The following is a 26,493-nucleotide window of genomic DNA, read 5'->3' as shown; positions in this document are numbered from 1 at the left end:
CTTGTCTGTGAACAACCACAAGCACTCTTTTCTGCCCAGTATCTGTGAGTAGGGTTCCCTCTCCATAGCCACCACCAGTTCCACCACGACAGCACTACTCTTCACCCCAGGACTGCCACTCAGAACTGCGACCCAGATCAGACACTTGATTTCCCCCAGGGTCTTTAGACTGAGGGCTCCAAAAGTGGAGGCTGCCACCACCCTGGGGCCAGGGCTGGGACTGGACTGTGCTCCCCTCTTAACCAGGTGAAAGAAGTTTCTTACTGACCTTTGAAGCTGTCCTTGGCATTTATGGGTTGAGAAATCTGGGAACCACAGTTGCTACATGTGATTCCACATTCTGAAGCCTGCTCTAATCCAATCCTGGGCTGTGCTCTGCTCTGAGCCCTGTGTGATAGACCTTTCCTGTCAGTCTTTCAGACTGTCTTGGACTGGAAATCTCTTTTACTCTGCCATTTTGTGGTTTCTACTGCTCTAGAATTTGTTTTGAGTCATTTTTACAGGTATTTTGTGGGCTATATGGGGAGAGCTAGAACAGGTCCATCCTTCTATCTTGGCTCTGCCAAGAATGCAAATTTTGATGGCTGAAACTTAGCAAGAAACCTCTGGAATACTATTGTATTATAAGAAATGGCAAGAAGAATGGTTTCAGAAAAAAAACCTGGGAAGACTTATATGAAGTGAAACAAGGTGAAGTGAACAGAACCAGGAGAACATTGTACACAGTAACAGCAATATTGTACAATGATCAACTGTAAATGACTTAGCTATTCTCAGTAGTACAATGGTCCAAGATAATTCTAAAGGAATTATGATGAAAAATGCTATCTGCCTCTAGAGAAATAATTGATGGAGTCTGAGTACAGATTGAAGCCTGATTTTTTCTCTTCTTTCTGTTCTCTCTCTCTCTTCTTCCTCCTCCTCTTCTTCTTCCCCCTTCTCTTTGCAACATGGCTGGCATGGAAATATGTTTTCCATGATTTTATATGTATAATTGATATCACATTTCTCATCCTTACAACAGGTGGGGAAAGGGTTAGAGGGAGGGAGAGAATTCAGAACTTGAAAATTTTTTAAAAATAAATGTTAAAAATAAATAACAAATTTTTAAAAGACAATTCCCATTCTTCCCCCAACCCTGGCTTGTATTTTGTACACCTGCTTTTATAGGTTCCATTGGTCTTCCCACTTAAGTAGCTGAAGTATTCCCTTTTTTTGCATTTTTCAGGAGAAGACATGGTGAATTTAAAAGATGTTGTCAATACATTGACCAGGGAGACAAAAGAAAAGGCCCAACGTGAGTATTAATGTAAATCTTTCCTTTTTTTTTGTATGTATTTTTTGACTTGAAAGAGAAAGGAATTTAACCTTTTACATGAATTTCTTCTCCATTCTCATGTTCTTCCCAACTTTAATCCTTTTAAAATGGATGTGTGACCATTATATAGTAAACTGGGAACGCTAAAACTCTCACCATAATTTTTTCTATTTTGATAGTGGTTTTGTGCATTTTCATTTACAAAGCTGTTGTGAGGAAAAGGGGTTTTGTAAGACATGAAGTACTCAATAAATGTGAGTTCATTAGTATTACTATCAACAAGAGTTAATTGATTTCTATATAATGTCACTGCTATATATAAAATGCTTTGCAAGATATTGTATGTTAAGAATACAAAAACAGGTAAAGGATCGCCCTTGTCCAGGTCCCACTGCTGATGTGGGTACCAAGTATAATGGGTACTTGGGGTGTATCTTGCACATACCCTGTGTTGTAGTGCCTCTATCTCATGTAAGTGGGTAGACACTGCAGCCTATCCTCATGCTGGCATTTCTAAATTCCCCTAAGAAGATCTCTATTACTTGATTACACTCAAATTCTCTTAAAGGTGTGAGGGTAAACCTGTTGAAGAGAAGTGTTTTTCCTGACTTCCTGTCCAGATTAAGGTACCAGGTTATAAAGAGCTTTAACTGCCAAGCAAATGAGCTTATATTTGATCCAAGAGGTAATAGGGCCCATTGAGGTTTATTGAGTGTCAGGGGTTGGGGGTGGATTATGTGCTTTAAGAAATCGTATTTGGAAGTGGGAGAGATTTAGAGAAATCAGATTATAGGTTATAAGTAAATAGGAAGAAGTGGACAGATAGTAAGAGAGTTGTAAAGTTAGAAATAACAAGATTTGGCAATTGATTGGCTACATGGAGTAGGGAAGAATGAATTGTTAAAGATGGCTCTGAATTAAACAGCTGGGTGACTGGAGGGATGGTGGTACCTTGAGACAGTAAGAAGAGAATATGGAATAGGGGTGATTTTAATTAAGAATTTAATGAGCTGTTTTGAACATGTTGAGTATAAATGTCTTTGGAACATTCAGTTTGAAATATTTAATAAGCAGTTTGTAATGAGCTCAAAAGAAGGGACCAGAGCTAGATATACAGACCTCACACTCAAACGCAAACGATGATTGCTGATGAACTTACCAAACGAGAGAGTGTAGAGTGAAAAGAGGAACCAGACAGAGCCTTGAGTTATATTCACAAATAGTATCATGATGTGGATTATTATCCATCAAATAAGATTGATAAGTAGCCATCAGACAGACAGGAGGAGAACCAAAAGAAAACAATTCTATGAAAACCCAGAGAAGAGGATTGGGAAAGGGTCATTGGATTTGACAACTAAGATATCAGCAACTTTGGAGAGAAGAGTTTCAGTTAAGTGATGAAGTTCTAAGTCAGATTATTTTGAAAAGGATCTGAGGAGAGGGAATGGAGATTCTGAGTAGAGGTGACTACCTACTCAAGATGTTTGGCTAAGAAAAGAATGAGGTATAATATTATAGTTATTAGCAGTGATGGTGGATTCTTGATGATGAATTTTTAAGGATGGTGAACCTGGGCTTGTTGGTATACAGCTGGGAGGAAATATAGAAAATAGGGAGAAATTCAAATTTGTAGGAAGAGGAAGATAGCAGAGGCAATCTTCTGAAAAAGACAGGAGAGGATGGAATTAAGGATGTATGTAAAAAACTGGCCATGGCAGAGGAGAAGGGTTACCTCTTCATCAGAGACTGGAGGAAAGGAGAAAATAGTGGAGGATGATGTTAGAGTGTTGAAAATGAAGAAGGCTGTGAGATGCAGAAGAGATTTTCTCAGTAAAATATGAGGCAACAATCATAGCTAAGGTAGTCATCAAAGACACAGTTCAGTGGGAGGCTAGAGGAGAAGGTTTTAAAATAGCCATATAGCAAGTAGAATAGAGAATAAATTGGAGAGGAATAAAATGATTGCCTTGATGCCTTGAGGGCTCAACTGAGACTGGATGACAAATGTGTAGTGGTTCTGGTTAATATGGTTGACTGCTGCATTGGGCAGTACATGAATTAGGATCTGAAGAGGTGGATGGTAGGAGTCATTCAGGGTTTAGCAAGGTGAAAATAGTGATAGAATAAAGGAAGCCAAGGATTCTCAAGTAGAACCGAACTAGTTCACTAAAAGGTTGAAGGCGGGGGGAGAAAGCAATCAGATCAGGGTTGATAGCCTTGGAAAATGACTGAGGGATGGAGGGGCTGGAAATCCTAGTGAGGATGAATAGGCTTAGAGAGGAGTAAAGCATGAGGAGAAGATAGGAGATTATGATTGGATAAAGGAACTTCAGAGCTCTTGAATGTGAAATTGGAACTCTGGGGTGACAGCAAGATCAAGAATCTGACCATCTTTTTTGTAGGTAAAGTGGGAAGAAGGAGTAGATCATAACAACTGACAAAATTCTTTAACTCTCTAACTGCGAGTTTAGAATACTTATTGAAGTCACCTAGTATGAGGGGAGAAGCTGAGGTAGGCAGAGGGAAACCATGAGTCAGATGTTGAATTCAATGATAAAGCTGGGATAATGACTTGGAGAATTGAGTAAATAATAGCCTAAGGATCGGAGCTGCGTGATAAATTTGGGTACGGTCAACTTGAAAGAAGGACAAGTTACTGAGTGATGACAGTAGAGGGAGAGCCTAGACGTTGTGATAAGGAGCAGGGATAAGAGAGATGATTCAACTACCCCTGGAAAAGATAGCCAGGAAGGGAAAGAAATTCTGTGTTGTTTTGAGTCAGATCTCAGGGAAAGCCAGAAGGTGAAAGGAATGTAATAACTAAAATGAAGAGAAATTTGATAATTGTAGGATGGGAGTTCCAGAAGCCACAGTGAAAGGAACCCGGGGTGAACAGATAGCTGAGTGGCTTAGAGTCAAGAAGATCTGAGTTCTAGTATTGCCTCTGATGCTTCTCAAACAGATTAGCTTTGTGACCCTGTGCAAGTTAGGCAACTGCTAGATTCCTCAGGAAATTCCCTAGGAATTATCTACTAAATCATAGATAAATTACTATCTTAATTAGTGGAAGGAATTTGGGATTGGGTTCCAATCCCAGTTCTGTCAAAGTTATGACCTTTGTGACCATGGGCAAATTACTAAATTTCTCTGATCCTCAGTTTTCTCATTTGTAAAATAACAGCTTTGGACTAGGTGATCTCCAAGGTCCCTTTCAGCTCTAAATCTATGATCTCATGGTACAATACATTGGAGTTGGGGTTTTTTTTGTTGTTTTCTTAAAATGATAACAAGAAAATGCATATAGATTTCTTCAGCCTCCTTTAGTGAGGTCCCTACCTGAAAAATTCTTCTTAAAGAGAATTTATTCCCCAAATAAAGCCTTATGTTCCTTTAGATTCAGTTTTCATTTTGGTTTGTATATATAGGTCTGGAAGAATCCCTTGCTGTCACCAATGTCACAGATGGGAAAGTCAAGATTAGTGATCTTCCACCTGTCCTGAAGTTGCTGGAGGCAAGTACAAGCAAAGGAGAAATTAAAGAAACATTGAAATCTCTTGAAGTTGATGGTGAGTACTTCCACTACCTGTCAGATTATTTTTCTTAGCATGTAAGAAGATGTAGACATTCTTCCTAGTACTATCAGTAAAGTTTCACTCAGTCCTAGAAGGATCAAGAATTTTGAAGTAGATAGGGTGACTGAGAGTGACTTGTCTGCTGAAGTACTTGCTTTTTCCTTTCTGTAAAGAAGTTTAGGAGACTAGGACTAGGTATTTGGTTGACAGGATGGGGATGGGGAGGAGGAAAAAGGAGAGGGAAGGGCTGAGATTCTACCAAATTCCCAGAAATAACCCTTTTTGTTTTGATATAAGACACTAGCTTGTATGAGTTACTCTTATCTCAATCTATCCCTTTCTGGGTTCCGTCGGTATGAGGGTCTTATCCACTTTATTCTTGGACCCTTCACCCTGGCATTGATTCCTCAGTACATTTGACTTAAAGAGATGTTTTCTATGTCTTTCACTGTATGCTGGTGGGCTAGTAAGCATTTCATGCTGGCTTTACATAAAAGCAACTGCTCCACAGAATTTCCCTTTATACTCTACCCAACTGTGACCTGGTTAATTTGAGATTACCTGTTTCTCAGCAGTCTCTATAGTCTGTTTGACATTTTAGTGGGCTTTACAAGTCCAGGGAACATTGGGGGAACTCTTACAACCAGTATAAATCTTTCAGATGTTTTAAGGAGAATGCTTTTGTTCTGCCTGGGGCCTTTCCCCTTTCTGCTTCTTTGACTCTCCTATGGAATTCATCTATTTCCACAGGGATTGTTGGCATGAGTGATATAACATTTTAATAGACTGCACTCCAGTAAATTAAACATGCACCAAAATTTGTCCAACTTGAATTGTGTTTTCTCCCACTTAGGAAATGAAAGGGTTGCTCTCAAGGATTTTGTCCAGAAAATACCTGTATCTAAACTATCTCTTAAGATCCAACGTATGTATGAACAAAGCTTCTTCCTTTATTGATGTATGTGTTAAGATATTTTATAGATATGAATTTACCTTAAAAAAGACAAGCGCTGAGTTTCTATGCATCCCTTTTGTCTCCCTTCAGGTTCTTACTTAATTATATGTATTATCTTTAATAGCAAACCAAAACCATCAAACCCTTTGCTGCTTTTAATGCTGAAATTTTGTACTTTATATTAGTCAATCAAGCAATATTTATTAAGCAGGTTCCTTGGGGGGCATCCAGTTAGGGGGCTCAGTGAAAAGAGCTTTGGATTTGTAAAAAGGATACAAGCTCAAATCCTGCTGCAAGACATGATCTTTTACCTCTGACAACCTCAGTTTCTTCACCTGTAAAATGGGGAAAATAGTGTCCACCTCCCAGAGTTATTACAAAAATCAAATGAAATAACATTTATAAAGTATCTTGCAAAATTTAAAGCACCTTATAAATAAATGCTAGCTATTAAGACATGGTTCTGGACTTTCAGGAGATTAGAATTGTGTTCATTTCAGTCATTATTTATTAAGTACTTATTATGTGATAGGCACAGTGCTAGATTCTGGGAATACCAAGACGAGAGTCCCTGCCCTCAAAGAGCTTTCCTTCTCTCGAGTGGAAGAAATATATACACAAATAAGCAAATGTGGAAGAAATACAAAGTAATTTCTAGGAGGAGGGAAGGGTGCAGGCCTAATATGAATTAACTGGAAAGACACAAATTAAATAAACATACAAGACAATATTGTATGAGTTGTTGCAAGGGAGAACAAGATCAAGCTACCCTTTAAGTAATATCATAATGAATAATTAAAGGAAGTGATTTCTGTGAGCTGGAATTGATTAGAAAAGGGAAAAGGAATAATTGGCTCATAACAGATGGGTGGAATTTGTCTAGAAATTCCGTTCATAAGCCCCGAGGGACTTAGGTTCCTACTCAGGGACCTAGGTTGGGATGGGGGCAAGTAAATCAAAATTAGTCGGTAAGGAAAAATTTCCTAATAATTAAAGCTATCCCAAGGTGGAATGGGTTGCCTCAGGAAGTGATGGGTTTGGGCTCTCCTTTGCTGAAGACCTTTGAGCAAAGGTGACGGCTTGTAAGATGATTGTAGAAGATGGGGCAGTGTGTTGTAGATAATTTGAGATGTAAACAGAGAATCACTTCTTGTTTAGAAATAGATTGAACTAGTTGGTCTGAAATCCAATTCTGAGATATTGTGATTCTGCCATAAGCTAAACTATTCTTTGTTTCAGTTTCACAATGATTTTTAAGCATTTATATACCAGGCACTTGGTTAGGTACTGAGGATAAAAAGACAAAATGAAACACTTGGTGCCCTGGGGTTGATTATTAGTCAGTTATTCTTTTTTTTTTTTTTTTTTTTTTTGCTTTTTTATTTATTTATTTATTTATTTTTTATTTAACTTTTAACATTCATTTTCACAAAATTTTGGGTTCCAAATTTTCTCCCCTTTTGTCCCCTCCCCCCACCCCCAAACACCAAGCATTCTAATTGCCCCTATCACCAATCTGCCCTCTCTTCTATCATCCCTCTCTGCCCTTGTCTCCATCTTCTCTTTTGTCCTGTAGGGCCAGATAGCTTTCTATACCCCTTTACCTGTATTTCTTATTTCCTAGTGGCAAGAACATTACTCGACAGTTGTTCCTAAAACTTTGAGTTCCAACTTCTCTTCCTCTCTCCCTCCCCACCCCTTCCCTTTGGAAGGCAAGCAATTCAATATAGGCCAAATTTTGCAAATGACTTCCATAATAGTCATGTTGTCTAAGACTAACTATATTTCCCTCCATCCTATCCTCTCCCCCATTACTTCTACTCTCTCTTTTGATCCTGTCCCTCCCCATGAATGTTGACCTCAAATTACTCCCTCCTCCCCATACCCTCCCTTCCATCTTCCCCCCACCCTGCTTATCCCCTTATCCCCCACTTTCCTGTATTGTAAGATAGGTTTTCATATGAAAATGAGTGTGCATTTTATTCCTTCCTTTAGTGGAATGTGATGAGAGTAAACTTCATGTTTTTCTCTCACCTCCCCTCTTTTTCCCTCCACTAAAAAATCTTTTGCTTGCCTCTTTTATGAGAGATAATTTGCCCCATTCCATTTCTCCATTTCTCCTCCCAATATATTTCTCTCTCACTGCTTGATTTCATTTTTTTAAGATATGATCCCATCCTCTTCAATTCACTCTGTGCACTCTGTCTCTATGTGTGTGTGCGTGTGTGTGTGCATGTGCGTGTGTGTGTGTGTAATCCCACCCAGTACCCAGATACTGAAAAGTTTTAAGAGTTACAAATATTGTCTTTCCATGTAGGAATGTAAACAGTTCAACTTTAGTAAGTCCCTTATGACTTCTCTTTGCTGTTCACCTTTTCATGCTTCTCTTCATTCTTGTGTTTGAAAGTCAAATTTTCTTTTCAGCTCTGGTCTTTTCATCAAGAATGCTTGAAAGTCCTCTATTTCATTGAAAGACCAATTTTTCCCCTGAAGTATTATACTCAGTTTTGCTGGGTAGGTGATTCTTGGTTTCAGTCCTAGTTCCTTTGACTTCTGGAATATCCTATTCCACACCCTTCGATCCGATCCCTTAATGTAGAAGCTGCTAGATCTTGTGTTATCCTGATTGTATTTCCACAATACTTGAATTGTTTCTTTCTAGCTGCTTGCAATATTTTCTCCTTGACCAGGGAACTCTGGAATTTGGCCACAATGTTCCTAGGAGTTTCTCTTTTTGGATCTCTTTCAGGCGGTGATCTGTGGATTCCTTGAATACTTATTTTGCCCTCTGGTTCTAAAATCTCAGGGCAGTTTTCCTTGATAATTTCATGAAAGATGATGTCTAGGCTCTTTTTTTGATCATGGCTTTCAGGTAGTCCCATAATTTTTACATTGTCTCTCCTGGATCTATTCTCCAGGTCAGTTGTTTTTCCAATGAGATATTTCACATTATCTTCCATTTTTTCATTCTTTTGGTTTTGTTTTGTGATTTCTTGCTTTCTCATAAAGTCATTGGCCTCCATCTGTTCCATTCTAATTTTGAAAGAACTGTTTTCTTCAGTGAGCTTTTGAATTTCCTTTTCCATTTGGCTAATTCTGCTTTTGAGAGCATTCTTCTCCTCATTGGCTTTTTGAACCTCTTTTGCCAGTTTAGTTTGCCTATTTTTCAAGGTGTTATTTTCTTCAGCATTTTTTTGGGTCTCCTTTAGCAAGGTGTTGACCTGCTTTTGATGCTTTTCTTGCATCTCTCTCATTTCTTTTCCCAGTTTTTCCTCCACCTCTCTAACTTGATTTTCAAAATCCTTTTTGAGCTCTTCCATGGCCTGAGCCCATTGGGTGGGCTGGGATACAGAAGCCTTGACTTCTGTGTCTTTCCCTGATGGTAAGCATTGTTCTTCCTCATCAGAAAGGAAGGGAGGAAATACCTGTTCACCAAGAAAGTAACCTTCTATAGTTTTATTTTTTTTCACTTTTCTGGGCATTTCCCCAGCCAGTGACTTGACTTCTGAGCATCTTCCTCACACCCACTTGGCCTCCAGATCTGCCCAGTCAGTGCTTGGGGTCTGAGATTCAAATGCTGCTTCCCAGCCTCAAGGCTTTGGGCGGGGGTGGGGCTGCTATTCAGTATGAGATTAAGTTCAGGTGCTCAGGTGGGTGCAGGGCCATCCCACAGGCTCAGTTCCCTAAGGGGGTTTATGCAGAGACCTTCAACAATGGATCGGAGCTCCTGCCTGCTTGGGGAGCCCTGGTGTGCTCCCGCCTCCGCTGCTGCCTCCTGAGGGGGCCTGAGTTATGGGGGCACCCCACTCCCTTCTCAGCAAGCTGAGAAGACCCTCTCACCAACCTTTGGGGCCCGTGGGTGGAGGGACCTACGCGGCCACTGGAGATTCTGTCCCTGAAGCCTGCTCGGATCTGCTCCTCTCGGTGCCACGCGGCCAAGGCAGGGCTGGGCTCTGCTCTGGGTCTGAGGCACGATGGACCTTTTGTGAGAGGTTTTCAGGTCCCTCTGGAACAGAAATCTCATCTGCTCCGTTGTTCTGTGGCTTCTGCTGCTCCAGAATTTGTTGGGAGTTCTTCTTTACAGATATTTTATGGGCTGTGGGTTTGGAGCTAGCATATGTGTGTCTTTCTACTCCGCCATCTTGGCTCTGCACCCCCCCCCCCCCAATCAGTCATTTTTAAGAAAAATGAACTTATAGGTATTTTGATTGGTTTGGCATTAAACCTACAAATTAATTTGGGAAGACATTCATTTTGATTAGGTTGATTTTGTCTCCGAAGAAGGTCTACATTTTATATATGTCTGTGCTGAGTCTAGCCCTGGGGAAGACTGGGAGGGGGCATGAATTTTAACCTGTGATAATGAGGTTGTCTTATTAACCTGATATCTTATGCAAACCAGTGAGATTTTTAAAATAGTGATATAGAGGAGGATTTAGAATTTTTCACTTCTAAAACTACTTCACTGAGACTGTTATTGGTATCTCTATGACCTTGTACAGGCTGTTTAACGTCTCTGGGCCTCAGTCCCTCATCAATAAAATGAGAACTAGAGGACTTCTCTGGCTCCCTTTAGCTCTAAATCTATGATAACTAGACACACCAGTTTAATAATATTGCCTTTTATTTGTATTTACAGAAACTCAAAATGTCTCTGATGTTGTCAGTAATGTCACTGATGGAAAAATTAACATTGAGGATCTGGAACCCACTCTGGAGAGCTTAGGGATTGAGCTAAAGGAGAAAGAGGTGAAAGAAACACTCAAATCTATTCAGCCTGATGGTAAGTACTTTGGTTTTTTGTCAGATGCATTGAGAACTATGTCCTTCCCCATGATTTTCTAATATTTTAGTCTTCCCCACAAAGTTGAATTGGATGGTGTTAGTAGTGTGCTTGTGGCAATAGAATGTCCTTTCAAGCATCCCACATCTATCCATCTGGAAGCAGAATGGTTAAGGAATAACCATTTGAAGGATCAGGGAGGTTGAGAGGACTAAGACATGACTGGCATTTCATCAACTTCCCAAAAAGGAGATTGCAACATTGGAGAATTAGTTGAAAGTACAGAAGGGAGTTTAGTTTGGAATAAAGAAGATATGGGGGTATAACATAATAACTGCTTTTAAGTATCTGAAACATTGTCTTGTGGAAGGGGGGTTGATACACATTCTGTCTGACCCCAGCAGATGGATCTCTAGGAGTAGATGGGTAGAAACATCGAGAAACATGGATTTTAATTTGATGCCTGGAATGCTCTCTCTCCTCTGCTCTGACTACTGACCTGCCTGGCTTCCTTTAAGTTCCAACCAAAATCCTATCTTTTACTGGAATCATTCTCTAACCCTTCTTAATTCTAATAATTTCCCTCTATTATTTTCTATTTTTCCTGAATATAATTTGCTTCATATATACAGTATGTGTTTGCATTTCATTTTCCCCATTAGATCGTAAACTCCTTGAGGTCAGGGACTGTCTTTTGCCTCTTTTTGTGTATCCCCAGTGCTTAACATAGTGCCTGGCACATAGTAGGCACTTGATAAATTCTTGTTGATTGATTGAGCCAATGAATCATCTTTTGTATCCAAGAAAATCACTTATGCAGTTGACAGAATTGACTAAGGAGAACATTACAGACATGGGACACTAATTTCAATTTGTAAAGTCAAGTTCCTCCTGTGGGTTTTCAGATGAAAGTTTTCTTATGCTAAACTGTACATCTCTGCTGTGTGTGCCTTCTGCTTCTTACTCTAGAAACACTGCTCGGGAATTTAATTAGTGGTGTGGTGCCTTGAAAAAAGTTAAAAACCATGGTACAGGTAGAGGGAGTGATCGTTAATTGTCTTCTGTACACCTTTTAGTTTTATTTAGGGTCTGCCTAACACAAAAGAGCTGGAAAGTTGGCAGTTCACCAAAATACGCCAACCTTCCACTTTGCCTAATACCATGTAGAACTAGGTTTGAAGGTACCCTTGTCTCATCATTGGAATATATTTCTAAATTAAGGACTTTTACCTTTTTTTGTAGAAGAAGGAAAAGTGGATTTTAAGGACGTTGTTAACAAAGTGACTAAGAGCCTTAACTTGGCCAATACTAAACGTGAGTATCAATAAAGTTTTTCACTTATGTTAGGAATTTGTAAAGATAGTAATTTTACTTTTTAAGAATAATTCCCTTTATTCTTGATATTGTAGTGCTCTAAAAATATTTTAAACATTGGGGAATTTGTTTTGCTTGATTATATCTGTTTGTAGGAAGGATTTTGTTTTTCTTTCTTTCTCAAAGAGTGGGGAGAAGATGGGAGGGGAAAAAAGGTAAATTTTCCTTTGAAAAACATTTTTAAATGAACTAAAGAGAAAAGCAAGTTCATGGAGTATCACAGATAAATATTATAACTTTATTCTTGATAGTTACTTATCAAAATTATTACATATTTACAAAGAGAAACAGGGTATACAAACAGAGACCTAAAGTTTCATATATAGCTCTCATTTTCTGTTTTGCTTTGTGTATGGAAAATGCCTATTCCATTTGGTGTTTGTTAAATCAAAATTTTTAAAAATACATTAAAAAATATTTTGACCTGAAGCTGTTACTTAATCCATATTCTGAGGTTTTAGGTTCAAAAAGTAATTATTATTGACACATGCTTGTAAAAGTCTTTTGTATTTAATTTTCTTTTGGATGGAGGGAAATACATGCCTGTCTCATACTTGAATTATCTGTTCATTGGTAGTTTTGTTCATTAGGCACTAATTGTTCATTAAGTTCTTTGTCTTTTAAGTTGTAATTGTTAATTAGGTACTTTTCTACTGCCTTCTTTGAGAAGCCCAGATATGAGCCAAAACCTAAGTTTAATTGTCTGGTGTACTAAATTCTTCTACTAATGCAGATGGGCAACTCATATAACACTGTCTTACAGTTATCTGGGGGTAATCAAATGTCCACATAAAAATTTTGTGTATATATTTGGTCTCATTTCTCCCCCATTTAACTTTTCCTAATTTTTTTAAAGACAGCATCAGAGAATACTGATGATAACCATTTTGTAATGTATGTTCAAATCTGGGAGGGTAAACCTATTTTCCACAGGTTTTTGTAGAGTATCCTTGATATTCTTACCTGTTTGTTTTTCTGTCAATTTTGTTATTTTTTTAGTTCTATAAGGAAACATATAGGTATTTTGATTGGTTTGGCATTAAACCTACAAATTAATTTGGGAAAACATTCATTTTGAATAGGTTGATTTTGTCTATCTGTAAAGATTGACTTTTCTGTCCAGTGTTTTAGACTTTCTTGTATTTCTGTCAATAGAGTTTTATAGTCATCTTTTATATAAGTCACATGTATATTTAAGTAAGTTCTCAGCTAGTTCATGTTTTGTTGTTGAAAAAAACAATGTTTTCTTAGTGTCTCTTTTTGGTAGTTTATAGTTTATATATACATATATACATATATATGCATATCTATATCCATCTATCTATCTATCTATCTATCTATCTATCTATCTATCTATCTATCTATCTATCTATCTACATATATATAGTTTTGGTACAATACAATGGCAGAGGTGAGGAGAAGGGTGTCTTGTATCTTGAAACATTGCTGAACTCATTTATTGACGAGGGTATTTTCAGCATAGGAGGACACTTCAGCATATTTGAGAAAATGAGGGAGGAGCCAGTAGGAAGAGATTAAAGATTAGAGAAAAAGAGGGCATGATTGTGGGAGCCATCTGCTGGAGAAGTTGGAAGAAGATAGGATGCAGGGTATATGCAGAGGGGGGTTGGCTTTGGTAAGGAGAAAGGATTATTTATTTTTTGAAGTTCTGAAAAAAAACTGATCAATTAGCCTTCCTCAATTATATTTCTTGGCAGATCCTATTTGATCCATTCATGACATTCCTTTGGCATTGGTTCATTTAAGTCTCCCATTTCCTGTTGTTTTAGTTTGGTATTTTATATTTTTCATTGATTTTATTTTGGTTCTGTAATAGTGTACAGCTGGGTGAAATAGCAGGAACTATAACTAAGGTGACACAAATGGTGTTTTGCCTGAGGGTACCAAAATTTAGAGAATATTGACAGCACTTTTATTTCCTTTAAAAGGTAGAAACAACCAGAGTTTAGATATCACATCTACAACTTACAAAGCTGCTATGTGACCTTGAGCAAGTCATTCATTTTAAACGTCATTTTCCCCATCTTCAAAATGAGGGAGTATTGACCAATATAACCAAAGAGTTCTCTTACATCTTTACTTTTGGGATTCTGAGCTTAGGACCTAGTTAGCAATAAAAATTAGTTAAAATTAGGAAGCTTCTAGATTTTGAGCTTCCTTCCCCATCCTCTGTAACTCTCAAGTCAATCTTCTCTTTCTGTTATTATTTGTTTCTTTGGAATCACAGACTCAGTAACTTAATGCTTTTATTTATCTATAGGAATACAAAATGCATCTAATGTTATTTCCAATATTACTGATGGGAAAATTTGTATTGAGGATCTGCCAAGTGCTCTGGAGAGCTTGGGAATTGATTTAAATGATGAAGATGTTCAAGAAAGTCTGAAATCTGTTGAGCCTGTTGGTGAGTACTTACTGTGGGGTTGAGGAAAAGAGACAATGAAAACTAGATGTTTTTGCTGAGATGATGTGAAACTTGAAGGAGTCAGCACCTGAAGACTATTATAGTGCCTACTGTCTAGCAAGGTACACGGAGCTACATAGGTAAAGCTAAAACCAAAGGGGTTGGGGACACACTGCTATTCCAATGGCTCTTCAGTATCAGGATCCTTGATTTTTTCCACTGAGATCTGAGAGGAGATGGAACTAATGGGGTTTGACTCACCTGACCACAGGACCTTTCATTTTAATCCTGTATGAATCTTCATGTTTCAGTTATATTTCTTATAAGCAATGTATCATTGGATTCTGCTTTTTAATTTATTTTGCTACTCTCCTACATGGTATATTTGACTTCATTCTCATTCCTATTCATCGTTATGATCATTGTGTTTTTCTTCCCATCATATATCTTTATAATCTATCTTTTATTTGCCAAGTATGTCTTTTATGAAGAAAAAGAAGACTGTGAAGGAAAAAGCATGGTATCCATAGTAGACATCTATAATTAAAGTAGGCTCAGTCCTCTCTTTATTCAGCCTAAACCCTAATGACTGATTCTTCTACTTTCTTTCTTTCTGCCATGTGCAGTTGAAGTTTAACTTGTGACTCTTCTGGGAATTCTCTCTATATCAATGAAATTGCAGGTCTATTCCCTATCCTACTTCCTATCCCTAAACAGACACCAATTCCAGATTATACACCATGTACTTTATACTTTTGAAATTAGCTTTTAGTAAAATGAAAGTGCTTTATTTATAAGTGACTTTTTAAAACACTAAAAGCCAAAGGGCCAGAAGAGAGTAATTCTTAAATCAATTTCTGAGACAGTCTTTTAGCTTTGGGGGATAGCCTTTACAAAATATAAAATAGTAGGTTGGTGATTTATCAGCTATCAGTCTCCACTTTGCCTTGTACGTTGGAGACTTAGCTTTGTATAATTCACTTATCTTGTCACTGGAATATCTAAAATGTTTGTTTCTTCTTTGGCAGAAGATGGAAAGGTGGAATTTAAGGATGCTATCAATAAATTGATTGAGACCCAAACCAGAAAAAATAGTGAACGTGAGTATTGAGAAAGATCCTTTTACTACATTACTACTTACATTCATACACACACACACACACACACACACACACATATACACACACTTTTTTATTGATTCTAGATATTCCCTTATCCTGAGTGAAAATAGAAAATATAGCATTCCAGACTTCTTCCTGTACTTTTCTATATTTTAGAGGTAAAGTTTTGTAGATTTAATCATTTAATTAGTGAATATTTGTGGTGTGGCTACTAAATGTTAGGTACTCTGATAAGTGCTGTGGGGCACAAAAATGTTTATAAGATTTGTGATTAACCTTTAAGGAGAGATCATAACATTCAAGTGTCATTTTTATTGTAGTTGTTGATTTTTTAAAAAAAAATATTTTTCCAATTACATGTAAAAAACAATATTTACATTTGTTTTTAAAATGTTGAGTTCCATATTCCCTTTTCATTAGAAATGCTTGAAGATCCTCTATTTCATTAAATATCCATCTTTTCCCCTGAAAGATTATACTTGGTTTTGCTAGGTAGGTAATTCTTGGTTGTAATCTTAGCTCCTTTGTCCTCTAGAATATTATTTTCCAAGCCCTACATTCTTTTTAATATAGAAGCTGATGAATCTTGTGTTATCTTCACTGTGGCTCCACAATATTTAAATTCTTTATTTTTGGCTGCTAGCAGTATTTTCTCCTTGATCTGGGAGGTCTAGAATTTGAGTATAATATTCCAGGGAGTTTTCATTTTGAGATCTCTTTCAGGAGGTGATCAGTGGATTCTTTCAATTTCTATTTTACCCTCTAGTCCTAGAATATCAAGGAAGTTTTCCTTAATAATTTCTTGGAAGATGACTTCTAGGCTATTTATTTGTGTATAACTTTCAGATAGTCCAAAAATTCTTAAATTAATTCACCTGGATCTCTTTTCCAGATCAGTTGTTTTTAACAATGAGATATTTCACATTTTCTTCTATTTTTTCATTCTTTCATTTTGTATTATTATTTTTGATATCTCATATAGTCATTAGTTTTCACTTGCCCAATTCTAATTTTTAAGGAATTATTTTTTTTAGTAAGCTTTTTTCCATTTGGCTTATTCAATTTTTAAGGAGTTCTTTTCTTCAGTGAATTCTTATACCTCTTGGTCCATTTGTGCACAGTAACAGCAACATTGTGGGATGATCAACTATGATAGGCTTAGTTCTCTTTAGCAATACAATTATCCAAGACAGTTCCAAGAGACTCATGACACAAAATGCTCTCCACATGTAGAGAAAGAACTGTGGAATCTGAATGCAGAATGAAAAATACTATTTTCACTTTTTTGGTGTTTTTTTCTTTCTCATAGCTTTTCCCTTTTGTTCTGATTCTTCTTTCATAATATGACTAATGTAGAAATATTATTAATATTATTGTACATTTGTAACCTATATCAGATTGCTTGCTGTCTAAAGAGGGAGAAGAATTTGGAACTCAAAATCTTATATAAGTGAATATTGAAAACTATCTTCACATGTAATTGGTAAAAAAAAAAAAATACTATTACGTAGGGGAAAAGTTCTGCTCTTCAGTGGATTTTTGTGTATCTTTTCCCATTTGGTCAGTTTTGTTTTTCAAGACATTCTTCTCCTCACTGGACTTTTGTGCCTCTTTTACCATTTGGCCTATTCAATTTTTTAAGGTGTTATTTTCTTCAGCATTTTTTGTGCCTACTTTACTAAACTATTGACTCTTTTCTCATGATTTTTTTCCATCACTCATTTCTCTTCCTGTTTTTTTTCTGCCTCTCTTATTTGATTTTTAAACTCCTTTTTGAGAACTTCTAAGAATTCCTGTTTTGGGTCTGAGACCAATTCATATTTTTCTTTCAGGCTTTGCATGTAACTTGTTTGATTTTGTTTTCTTCCTCTGGGTTTGTGTTTTGATCCTCCCTGTCACCACAGTAGCTTTCTGTGGTTGAGTTCTTTTTTGTTGTTTGCTCATTTTTCCAGCCATTTCTTTCTTGACTGTTAAAGTTGGGCTCTGCTCTTGGGGTGAGAGGGCACTGTCCCAAACTTCAGGTTTTTTGTGCTGTTGTTTTCAGTTTGGGAGGGTCTATAAGTTTTTGATTCTTCCAAGGTGGTATGATCTAAGGAGAGATATGGTCACTGCTCTGCTGGCCTGTGCTACAATCTGTGAGTGACCACAAGTGACCATTTTCCACCCTGGAACTATGACCAGGATCCCTGCTCCCCCGTGGGCACAGACTCTAGTGCTCAAGTGCTCCTTGCCTGGCACTGTGCATGGTCAGTGCAACAAATTCCTGCTCCCATTGTCAAAAAGGGTCCCTGTAATTCCTTTCCGACTAGTAGTAAAAACCTATTATTGTCTGTGGGGCCACCAGCACTGAGTCAGTTGTCCTCCCAAAACCTGTTGCTGACTTGCTAGGGCATAACCTGAGCTGAACTATGTTCCACTCTTACCCAGTGAGAGAGATCTTTCCTGTCAAACTTCTGAGTTATCTTGGCCTGGAAAATCGCTTTACCCCATGCTTTTATTGGTTCTGCAATTTCAGAATTCATTTTGAGACTTTATTTTAGAGTTGTTTGGAGGGGACTATGAGATGGCCTTTAGTTGGCCTTCTTGACTCCACTATCCCAAGGGTCTTTTAAAGGAACCATTTAGTGTTTAATGAAGATGTTTAATCAGAAAAAGAGATGACAGCTTAGCTGTCCCCAAGAAACATTACTGCCTATAAGAGGGGCAGCTAGATGCCACAGTGGATAGAGTGCTGGGTTTGAAGTCAGGAAGACTTGAGTTCAAAAATAGCCTCAAAGACTTATTGGCTATGTGACCCTGGTAACCTCTCTCTGCCCCAGTTTCCTCATTTGTAAAATAAGGTTAATAATAGCACCTACCTCCAAGGATTGTTGTGAGGATCAAATGAGAGGATATTTGTAAAGTGTGTGCCTGGTACCCAATAAGTATTATTAGCTATTATTAGATTCATTTTAAATGCAAAATGAAGAGGCATGGTAAAATTTGCTGAGAGGAAGATTTTATTTCATTCTAAGGAATAACTTCCTGGTTTCAATGAAAGTAGGTTAAAGTGGAATGGATTGCCTGCCATGGGAGGTGGCCAATTTTCCCCATTGTCCCCCTTCTTCAAAGTTATAGAGGGTATCCCTGTTTAGGTATTGTAGAAACAAGAAGGCCTCTAAGTTATCTTCCAATTAGGATGTATTCTGCAACTTTGTGACTCAGTTCTCTAAAACATGTCTCATTCAAGTTTTTATGTTTCTTTAGACTCACAGACTTAATAATTTTACACTTTGATTTCATGTACCCATAGAAATTGCAAATGCATCAAGTATTATCAACAATGTAACAACTGAGAAAAAAATCAAAGCAAAAGATCTACGACCCACCCTGGTGAGTTTGGGGCTCCAAGTAAGTGAAGAAGATGTCAAACAAACCCTGAAATCCATGGAACCTGATGGTGAGTACTTAAGCTATCTTTGAGGTCAATTGTTTATAGTTTACGAAGATTCACAATCTTTTCTCAGCACTACTAAAATTCTGGTCATTCCTGAGTTAAGAGTATGGTGATTATGACAAGGGCCCTGTCTTATGGAAGTATAGGTTTCTCCTTCTGTAAGTATAATGGTGAAGAGTATAGTGTTAGGGGAAAGGAGTATAGGAAGGGAGATACAAGAGTAGGGCATGGTCCAGTTCTCTCTATCACCTTACTCTCCTTCTCTCTGTCTCTTTCCCCCTTCCTCTCTTTTCCCCTCTCTTCATCTCCTTCTCTGCACTGCTGGGGAAATTAAATAAAGTTTAGGTTTGGCTTATGTCTAGAATCTACACAAAAGGGGGAAATAGAAAGATTCAGTTATAAGATGGTTACTATCTCCATCACACAAACAAAATACTTAACACAAGAGACTCACAAGTACACATTGACAAAAGACTTAAACAACAGCCATTAACATAAATACTGTTCCATGGAGGTTGAGATTTAAAAATCAAAACATGGAACAAGAAGTTTTAGGAATTGCTAAATTGGCTTTTTTATATTTCACCTTGGTGCTGGAATTTATTTTTTTTTAAAGTTATATATGTATTTAATTCTTTTCTTTTAAATTTTTGAGATTCAAATTCTCTCCCTTCTTCCCACCTACTGAGAAGGCAAGAAATATATCAATTATACATGTAAAATCATGTAAAATATATTTCTACATTAGGCATATTGCAAAAAAGCATGAAAAATTAAAGAAAATTATAATTCATTTTGCTCAGAGTTCATCATTTCTCTCTCAGGATGTGGATAGCATTTTTCATCATTAGTTCTTTGGAATTGTCTGATATCGTATTGAATAAAGGAGCCAAGTCTGTCACAGTTGATCATCATTACAACGTTGCTGTTATTGTGTCACAACGATTTCTTGGTCCTTCTCACTCCAGTTCTGTTTTTTTTAAGGCATTATTTTCTTCAGTATTTTTGTGCCTCTTTTACCAAGCTATTAATTATCTTTTCAAAATTTTCTTGCATTACTCTCATTTATTTTCCTATTTTTCCTCTACCTCCCTTATCTCTTTCTTTTTTAACTCTTCAGGGAATTCTCTTTGGGCTTGGTTCAATTTGTATTTTTCTTTAGGCTTTGCTTATAGATGTTTTCGTGTTGTTGTCATCTGCATTTGTATCTTAGTCTTTCCTGCCCCCATAGTAGTTTTTATGGTCATTATTTTTTGTTGTTTGCTCATTTTTTCAGTCTGTTTTTTGACTCTGAACTTTATGTTAAAGTTGGGATCTATTCACCAAGGGTAAGAGGCCTCCTATTCAAAGCTTCAGGCTTTTTCATGCTATTGTTTTCAGAACTTCTTCTGGAGGTCTAGAAGTTTTGATGCTTCCATGGTGGTATGATCTGGGGAGAGGTGTGGTGGCTGATCTCCTGAACTGCATTCTGGTCTTTACCCAGGAAGGGTCCTTGATCTCTTTCAGCCACTTAGTGCTCCTGGGACTTGACCCTGGAACTGTGACCAGGTCCCCTGCTCTCTTACCACTGGTCTTCAGAACTTTTTTCTGCTCTGGAACTACCACCCAGAGCTCCTTATGGGCAATGGAGTTACCAATCACTGCCAGATGCACTCAGTGTCAGCAAAAGGTCCCCGTTGGTCTCTTTCTGATCAGCTGTCTGACCCCCTGCCATCTCTGGACTGAGAGCTCACAAAGCTGCTGCTGCCGCTGCCACCACCACCACTGTTTTGGGTTCCTCCAGCGCCCACCACTGGTGCTGCCACTATGTACTCTCTGGATCAGTCTCTAGCCTGGTGTCACAGACCTTTCTCACCAGTCTCCTAAGTTTTCTAGTCTGGAAGAAATGTCTCACTTTGACCTCATTTTTTCGGTTCTGCCACTCCAAAATTGATTTGAAAAGTGATTTTAAAGTTGTTTTGAGGGGAATATTAAGAGATTTCACCTGGGCTGCTGCCTCTAATCTACCATCTTGTTTTCTCTACTCAGGTTTGCACTTTCTAAATAATCTCTTCAAGCTCCATGTCTTATGGCAAGTCAGTCCAGGGAGTGAGCTCTTTCTTGGGTTGGTGGCCATCCTCTCAAATGCAGACTCTTCCTGATACATTAGCTCAGAGAGTCCCAGGATCTTTGCAATACCCAGTGTTGTTTCCAAGGTTGGAAACATCCATTTCAGGGCCATTGCTTAATCTCTTATTCTCTTGGGGGAAAACACACACACACACACACACACACACACACACACACACACACACACACACACACACACGCACACACACGCACACGCACACACACACACACACGCACACACACACACACACACACACGCACACACACGCACACACACGCACACGCACACACACACATACACACACATACACACACACACACACACACACACACACGAGGCAACCAGCAGAGAATGTCAAGGCTTGTGCTTTAGAACCCCCTAAGCTACCACATATGTTTTACTTGCCACAGACTTGCAATTTGTAATTTCTATTTAGGCGGGAAGAAGGAAGTTTAGTCCCTCACCCCTCATAGGAAACTCTGGAAGGGAGAGATACTTGCTATATACTGAATCAAAGAAAAGGGGAGCAGAGAGAAATCAACTCCGCTTTAAAAATCTGAGTCATCTAGTTTTGCTCAGTAACAAAGAAAGAGATTGCTTGGAATGACAGTCTCATGACATAAGGCTTTCAGTGTTGAGCCATATCTGAAAGTTGCCAGGGGAATTTGGTTCACCATCCATGGAATGGAGCCCACATGCCCATTCCCACACATACTCTCTAACATGCAATCCGGGCTGTATTTGTATTGGGGCATCATTGTTCTTGTTTTTCCTGGGAACAGACCCTTTTTGTGAATAAAATTCACATTTACTATTGGGTATTTTAATTCAAAGTCAAGTATGTTAATTTTCCAAAATAACTTTATATACATGAGGAACTTGATTCTAATACAGAAGTATTCCAAGTCCATTTATATGAACAGGAAAAAAATGGACCTGAATAAATGTGTGTGTGTGTGTGTATGTGTACATAAAAGATCTTGTTTACTGACCCAAAATTTAAGGATATTTCCCTATGCCCAATAGACTCTCATCTCTATAAATGTAACTCTTCTGAACAAGGCAAAAAGAAAAAAAAATGCATTTGCTGAGACAATGCCCTGGCATTGTAGCCTAGAATTCTAGGCTTCTCCCTGAGTGTCAATTGCCTTACTGGGTCCTCCAAGGGAAGGAAGGAGGCTTTCCATCATCCTTTGAAAGTTATATTTGAGTGTATTTTCAAGTATGCCCTTCAGGTGACAGAGTAGTATGAGAATAATATCCTTTCAAAAATGCAGCCTGGGCTGTGTCTGAATGCATTTATTATCACACATTTTGCCTTACTTGAAAACTGACCCCATTCAGTATCATTGTGGGGTGAGAGGAGGTATCAGGTGTGGCCACAGTTTACAAGATGCTCAAGGAATGAGAACAGAGACATAACACTACCTATCTCTTGTCTGACTTTTAGTCAGTCAGCATATAGGGGAAGACACACAGAGAAATGCCAGTATCAGAAAATTTCCTAGCAGAGCAAGACAATGTAGCCATGTGGCCTTGTTAATCAACAACCACTGACCAACCCCTGCCTTTAACCATCAGGTAGGAGCCAAGGACTCTACATTGACCTGCGTACTTTCTCATCTCCCTATATCTTGCTCAAGGAATTGTAATCAAATCAGCGGTTGTAGAAGATCAAGACAATTTACTCTTACATCTCCATTCAGAATTCACGTGATTCAGTTAAAAGATGCTTGAGTGTGTGTAGATTTGGCAAATCTTTTACTCATCTGGAGTATGGGGCCACATGACAGGAACTTTGAGGGAAAAGAGAACTAGCATGGAAGGGAGGAAAGGAGGGAGAGAAAAAAAGAGAAAGAGAGGGAGCAGAGCCAAAATAGAGATAATTTAAGAAAAACATTAATCAAATTTTTAGGAGGAAATGACTGTCAAATTACTTCCTAGGATACCTTTTCCACTTTATCCTGTCCTGTTCAAAAGATTTTCCTTTATCTCTAGTGGACTATCTTAATTGTGTTTCCTTCCTTTTACAGATGAAGGAAAAATAGAATTTAAGGATTTTACCAAGAAATTGATGAAGACTGAAAACTTTGCAAAGATCCACCGTGAGTGTAACTGTCTTCTTTTCTCTGTATTGGGGCATATATTACAATTTTATACAGATAGAAAAAACATTTTATGAAGCTTATGCCATCTCCATTTCTTCTCAGTAATGTTTTTCCTTTGTCAGTTGGGTAAGAATGGAGCCTCTAAAGGAAGCTATGAGCTAAAGTTTGGCTATCCATATAATCCTGGCTCTTATCTGAACTCCCAAGGTAGGGCTACCTCAGGAGTTCCTTGAAATTAAAAGCATAGTCAGATTGCAAGGGGATGAAAGAGCTGTCCAATGGCCTGCAATTCACATTGGACCATAAAATATTTGAAATAAGTCAATTTACTACTAATTGAGTATCACAGGAAATCTCTTTGTAAGCATTCAATTTATAACCAGCATTGATTTCTGATAAGCTACTCTGAAGAACTAAAGAACTTTTAGGCATACTCCATGCTTTACATGTTCCATGCCATATTATTGCTGGTCTGAATTAACATTGTCCTTGTGATAGTGATTAACTGATTAATTTGATTTTTCATCAAAAAACTGATTTTTATGGTACACAGCTGGAACACTGGACTATTTAGTTAATATACTTCGCTAAAGTCCAGATTTGCCCTACCCCACAAATTTAAGTTTATCAACTGACTAGCTTTATACTTTGATTTTTTTGTATTCATATAGAAATACAAAATGCACAAAATATTGTTACTAATATCACCGATGGGAAAGTCAACATTGCTGATGTGATGCCTACCCTGGAAAGCATGGGGATTGAGTTAAGTAAAGAAAAACTTACAGAGACTATAAAATCCATTAAACCTGATGGTGAGTATTTTAGCTAAATCTCAGGTTGTTTGCCTAGAACATCTATATTCTTTCAGCTAGAATAATTATTGTTATAGTCATCCCAGCAAGGTTAAGAGTTGGATTTTGATGATTGTATCTCGATGTTCATATTTCTTCTTCTTTGAAAGGGGAATAAGAAGACAGTATGACAATAGTAGGTAGGAAGAGGGCAAGGAAGTTGATGAAGCTTCTCACCCTTTCTCACCCTCATGTATAAAACACCATCTCACAGGCATATACCACCAAGATTAATTAGCTGTACAAGATCATGATGCTAGGTGAAACAGTCTTCCATGGGATAGGATAATGAATTTCATAGGAGTAGTATTCTAAATGTGTGTTAGTGTGCAAACAAAATTATAGTAAGGTGGCTGGCTCTAAAATGGAATGCAGTTATAATACTTTTGTGAAATAATGTTTGGTTGTGAAATCTTGTGAATGAAATTTAGACAAGTTTGCAAAGCAGCTAGGTGGCACAGTGGGTAGAGTGCCAGACCTGAAGTCAAAAAGACTCATCTTCCTGAATTCAGATCTGGCCTCAGACACACCCTGGACAAGTCACTTAACTTTGCTTGCCTCAGTTTCCTCATCTGCCAAATGAGCCTGCAGAAGGCTCCAGCATCTTTGACAAGAAAACCTCAAATGAAGTCATGAAGAATTGGACATGACTGAAATGACCGAACAAGACATCAATGCATTTTCTTTAATGTAGTTTAATATATTACGTGATTTATCTTCTTTGATGTCATTAATAAAACCATTTTGGCTTCTCACGTTGAACACCATTGGAGGATGTCTAACACTTGGGTAACAAGAATTTTCTTTTCTGGGTCTTCATTAGCTGTGACTTTTGAGGAGATGGGGATTATGGTGCATCCGAGGAAGTTGCAAGGTCTCATCTCCTCAGGGGTTACCCTGAACTATGGCTGTGGGGGCCAGGCTGGAAGCTGGGCTGGTGGTCTGGGAATATTGAATTCTCAAAGCTCTTAGGTGCTGTTATCTTAAGATGTCTCCACCTTGGTCTGAGGGGAGATGGTGATTTAAATAATCCGACCTGCCGAGAACATGTTGCCTCCTGTCTCTTCCTCAGGGTGCCTTACTACTTTGGTTAGACTGACTCATGTACCCAGTTGGTGGCAGTTGGTCAACAGTTGGTATTGATGGTGAGAGAGATGGTGAGCCTCTTCTCCACCAGAATTGCTCCTTTTAATGATGAGTGCAAAGGCCAACCTGGTAACAGGGCTGGTAGCCTCAGTGTGTGTGTGTGTGTGTGTGTGTGTGTGTGTGTGTGTGTGTGTGTATGTGTGTGTGTGTGTGTAGGTGCTATTCCCATCAGGATTCTAGACTATCTCCACCAGGAGCTAAGGGATAAATCTTGGGACCTGTGTCCGGTGTTGTCCCCTGGAAACATTTGTAAATCATTATCATCATTCTTTGGAGCATCAGACCTGTTACCTAGCTTCCTTTCTTAAAGCTCTTACAGTCCAGATATCCTGTTTTTCTCTCCCTCATCACATACTTCTACCCTTCAATATCATGACAGCTTGGAATTTCTGTCTTCTCCTCATTTTATTCTTAGTTTTTCTTTTAAAGGATTTCTTCCTTTCTTTCAAATAGCGCTTCATTCTGCATTCTACTGAGAGAGTTGTGAGTTGGTCCTCTTGTCTTTGACCAATTTGTGTTGTCCAAACGTGTAGACTTCCAAAATAAAGCACATTCTTTTCATGCTTTACTCTTTTCATTGTAATTATTCTAGGTCTCCAGTGCAATCCCCTCACCCTCTATTCTTTCTAAAGCATAAACCCTCAGAAATCTTTTGTCTTGCTAAGTATTGCTGCCCACCGCCATGGAAAACAGCCTCATTAGCTCAGCTGTTCTCTGGACCAGGAGTCCAGCTCTCATGACCAGAGAGTGAGGGGCTTCTCTGTCTGTTTTCTCTCATCTAACACAGACTTTTACATACTTTTGGTCTATAAGTGGAAGAATTCTGCCAAACTCTAACGATCACAGTACCCGTACTCTCCTTCTCTTTGTGAAAGCCTTTACTGAAGAATTTTAACTTTCAGTCACTTCATTTACCTCTTCCTTTTCTTCTGTCACTATCCCTAAGATGTTCTTTTCTTAGGTTTTGCCTCTACTGCCTCGCTATCTTGATATTTATATCAAATAAAATATATTTGACAGTTTACTTTTTTACTGCTTCCCCACACATGTACTGCCCCCTTCATCCTCACCCTTCCAGAAAGGGACTCTAAAATCCCATTCCACTAACTCTAAAGCAAAGCTCTTACTGTCTTTTACCTCACAAAGCAAAAATATGGTTGCTTGTATTGACCAAGTGAGCCAGGAAGTCATCAACTACAACCCTTCCAGGAAGATGGTGGATCACCAGGCTTTAACATTTGCTCCGTTCCTGTCTCTGAACTTAAGGACCATCCACCCTGCTTCTGTG

The 26,493-nt window shown here is 38.2% G+C and overlaps 1 protein-coding gene across 6 annotated transcripts in view; it reads left to right on the top strand.

Annotated features, from left to right (window-relative positions):
• Positions 1-26,493, top strand: part of EFCAB3 (EF-hand calcium binding domain 3) — a 481,176-nt gene that overhangs the window by 121,492 nt on the left and 333,191 nt on the right. For 5 of the 6 annotated variants that reach the window (XM_072645908.1, XM_072645907.1, XM_072645905.1 and 2 more), the window contains 10 exons: positions 1,229-1,297; positions 4,747-4,887; positions 5,747-5,818; positions 10,488-10,631; positions 11,874-11,945; positions 14,287-14,430; positions 15,459-15,530; positions 18,844-18,990; positions 23,131-23,202; positions 23,877-24,020. In XM_072645908.1, the coding sequence (XP_072502009.1) occupies positions 1,229-1,297; positions 4,747-4,887; positions 5,747-5,818; positions 10,488-10,631; positions 11,874-11,945; positions 14,287-14,430; positions 15,459-15,530; positions 18,844-18,990; positions 23,131-23,202; positions 23,877-24,020 (1,077 nt within the window). The remainder of the gene's footprint in view (positions 1-1,228; positions 1,298-4,746; positions 4,888-5,746; positions 5,819-10,487; positions 10,632-11,873; positions 11,946-14,286; positions 14,431-15,458; positions 15,531-18,843; positions 18,991-23,130; positions 23,203-23,876; positions 24,021-26,493) is intronic. The other variant, XM_072645906.1, reaches the window with a different exon arrangement.

The sequence above is a fragment of the Notamacropus eugenii genome, chromosome 2 (genome assembly GCF_028372415.1).
Source record: "Notamacropus eugenii isolate mMacEug1 chromosome 2, mMacEug1.pri_v2, whole genome shotgun sequence".
Taxonomy (NCBI): Eukaryota; Metazoa; Chordata; class Mammalia; order Diprotodontia; family Macropodidae; genus Notamacropus; species Notamacropus eugenii.
The sequence above is the reverse complement of the archived record's forward strand: the minus strand, read 5'-3'. Positions and strand labels throughout refer to the sequence as shown.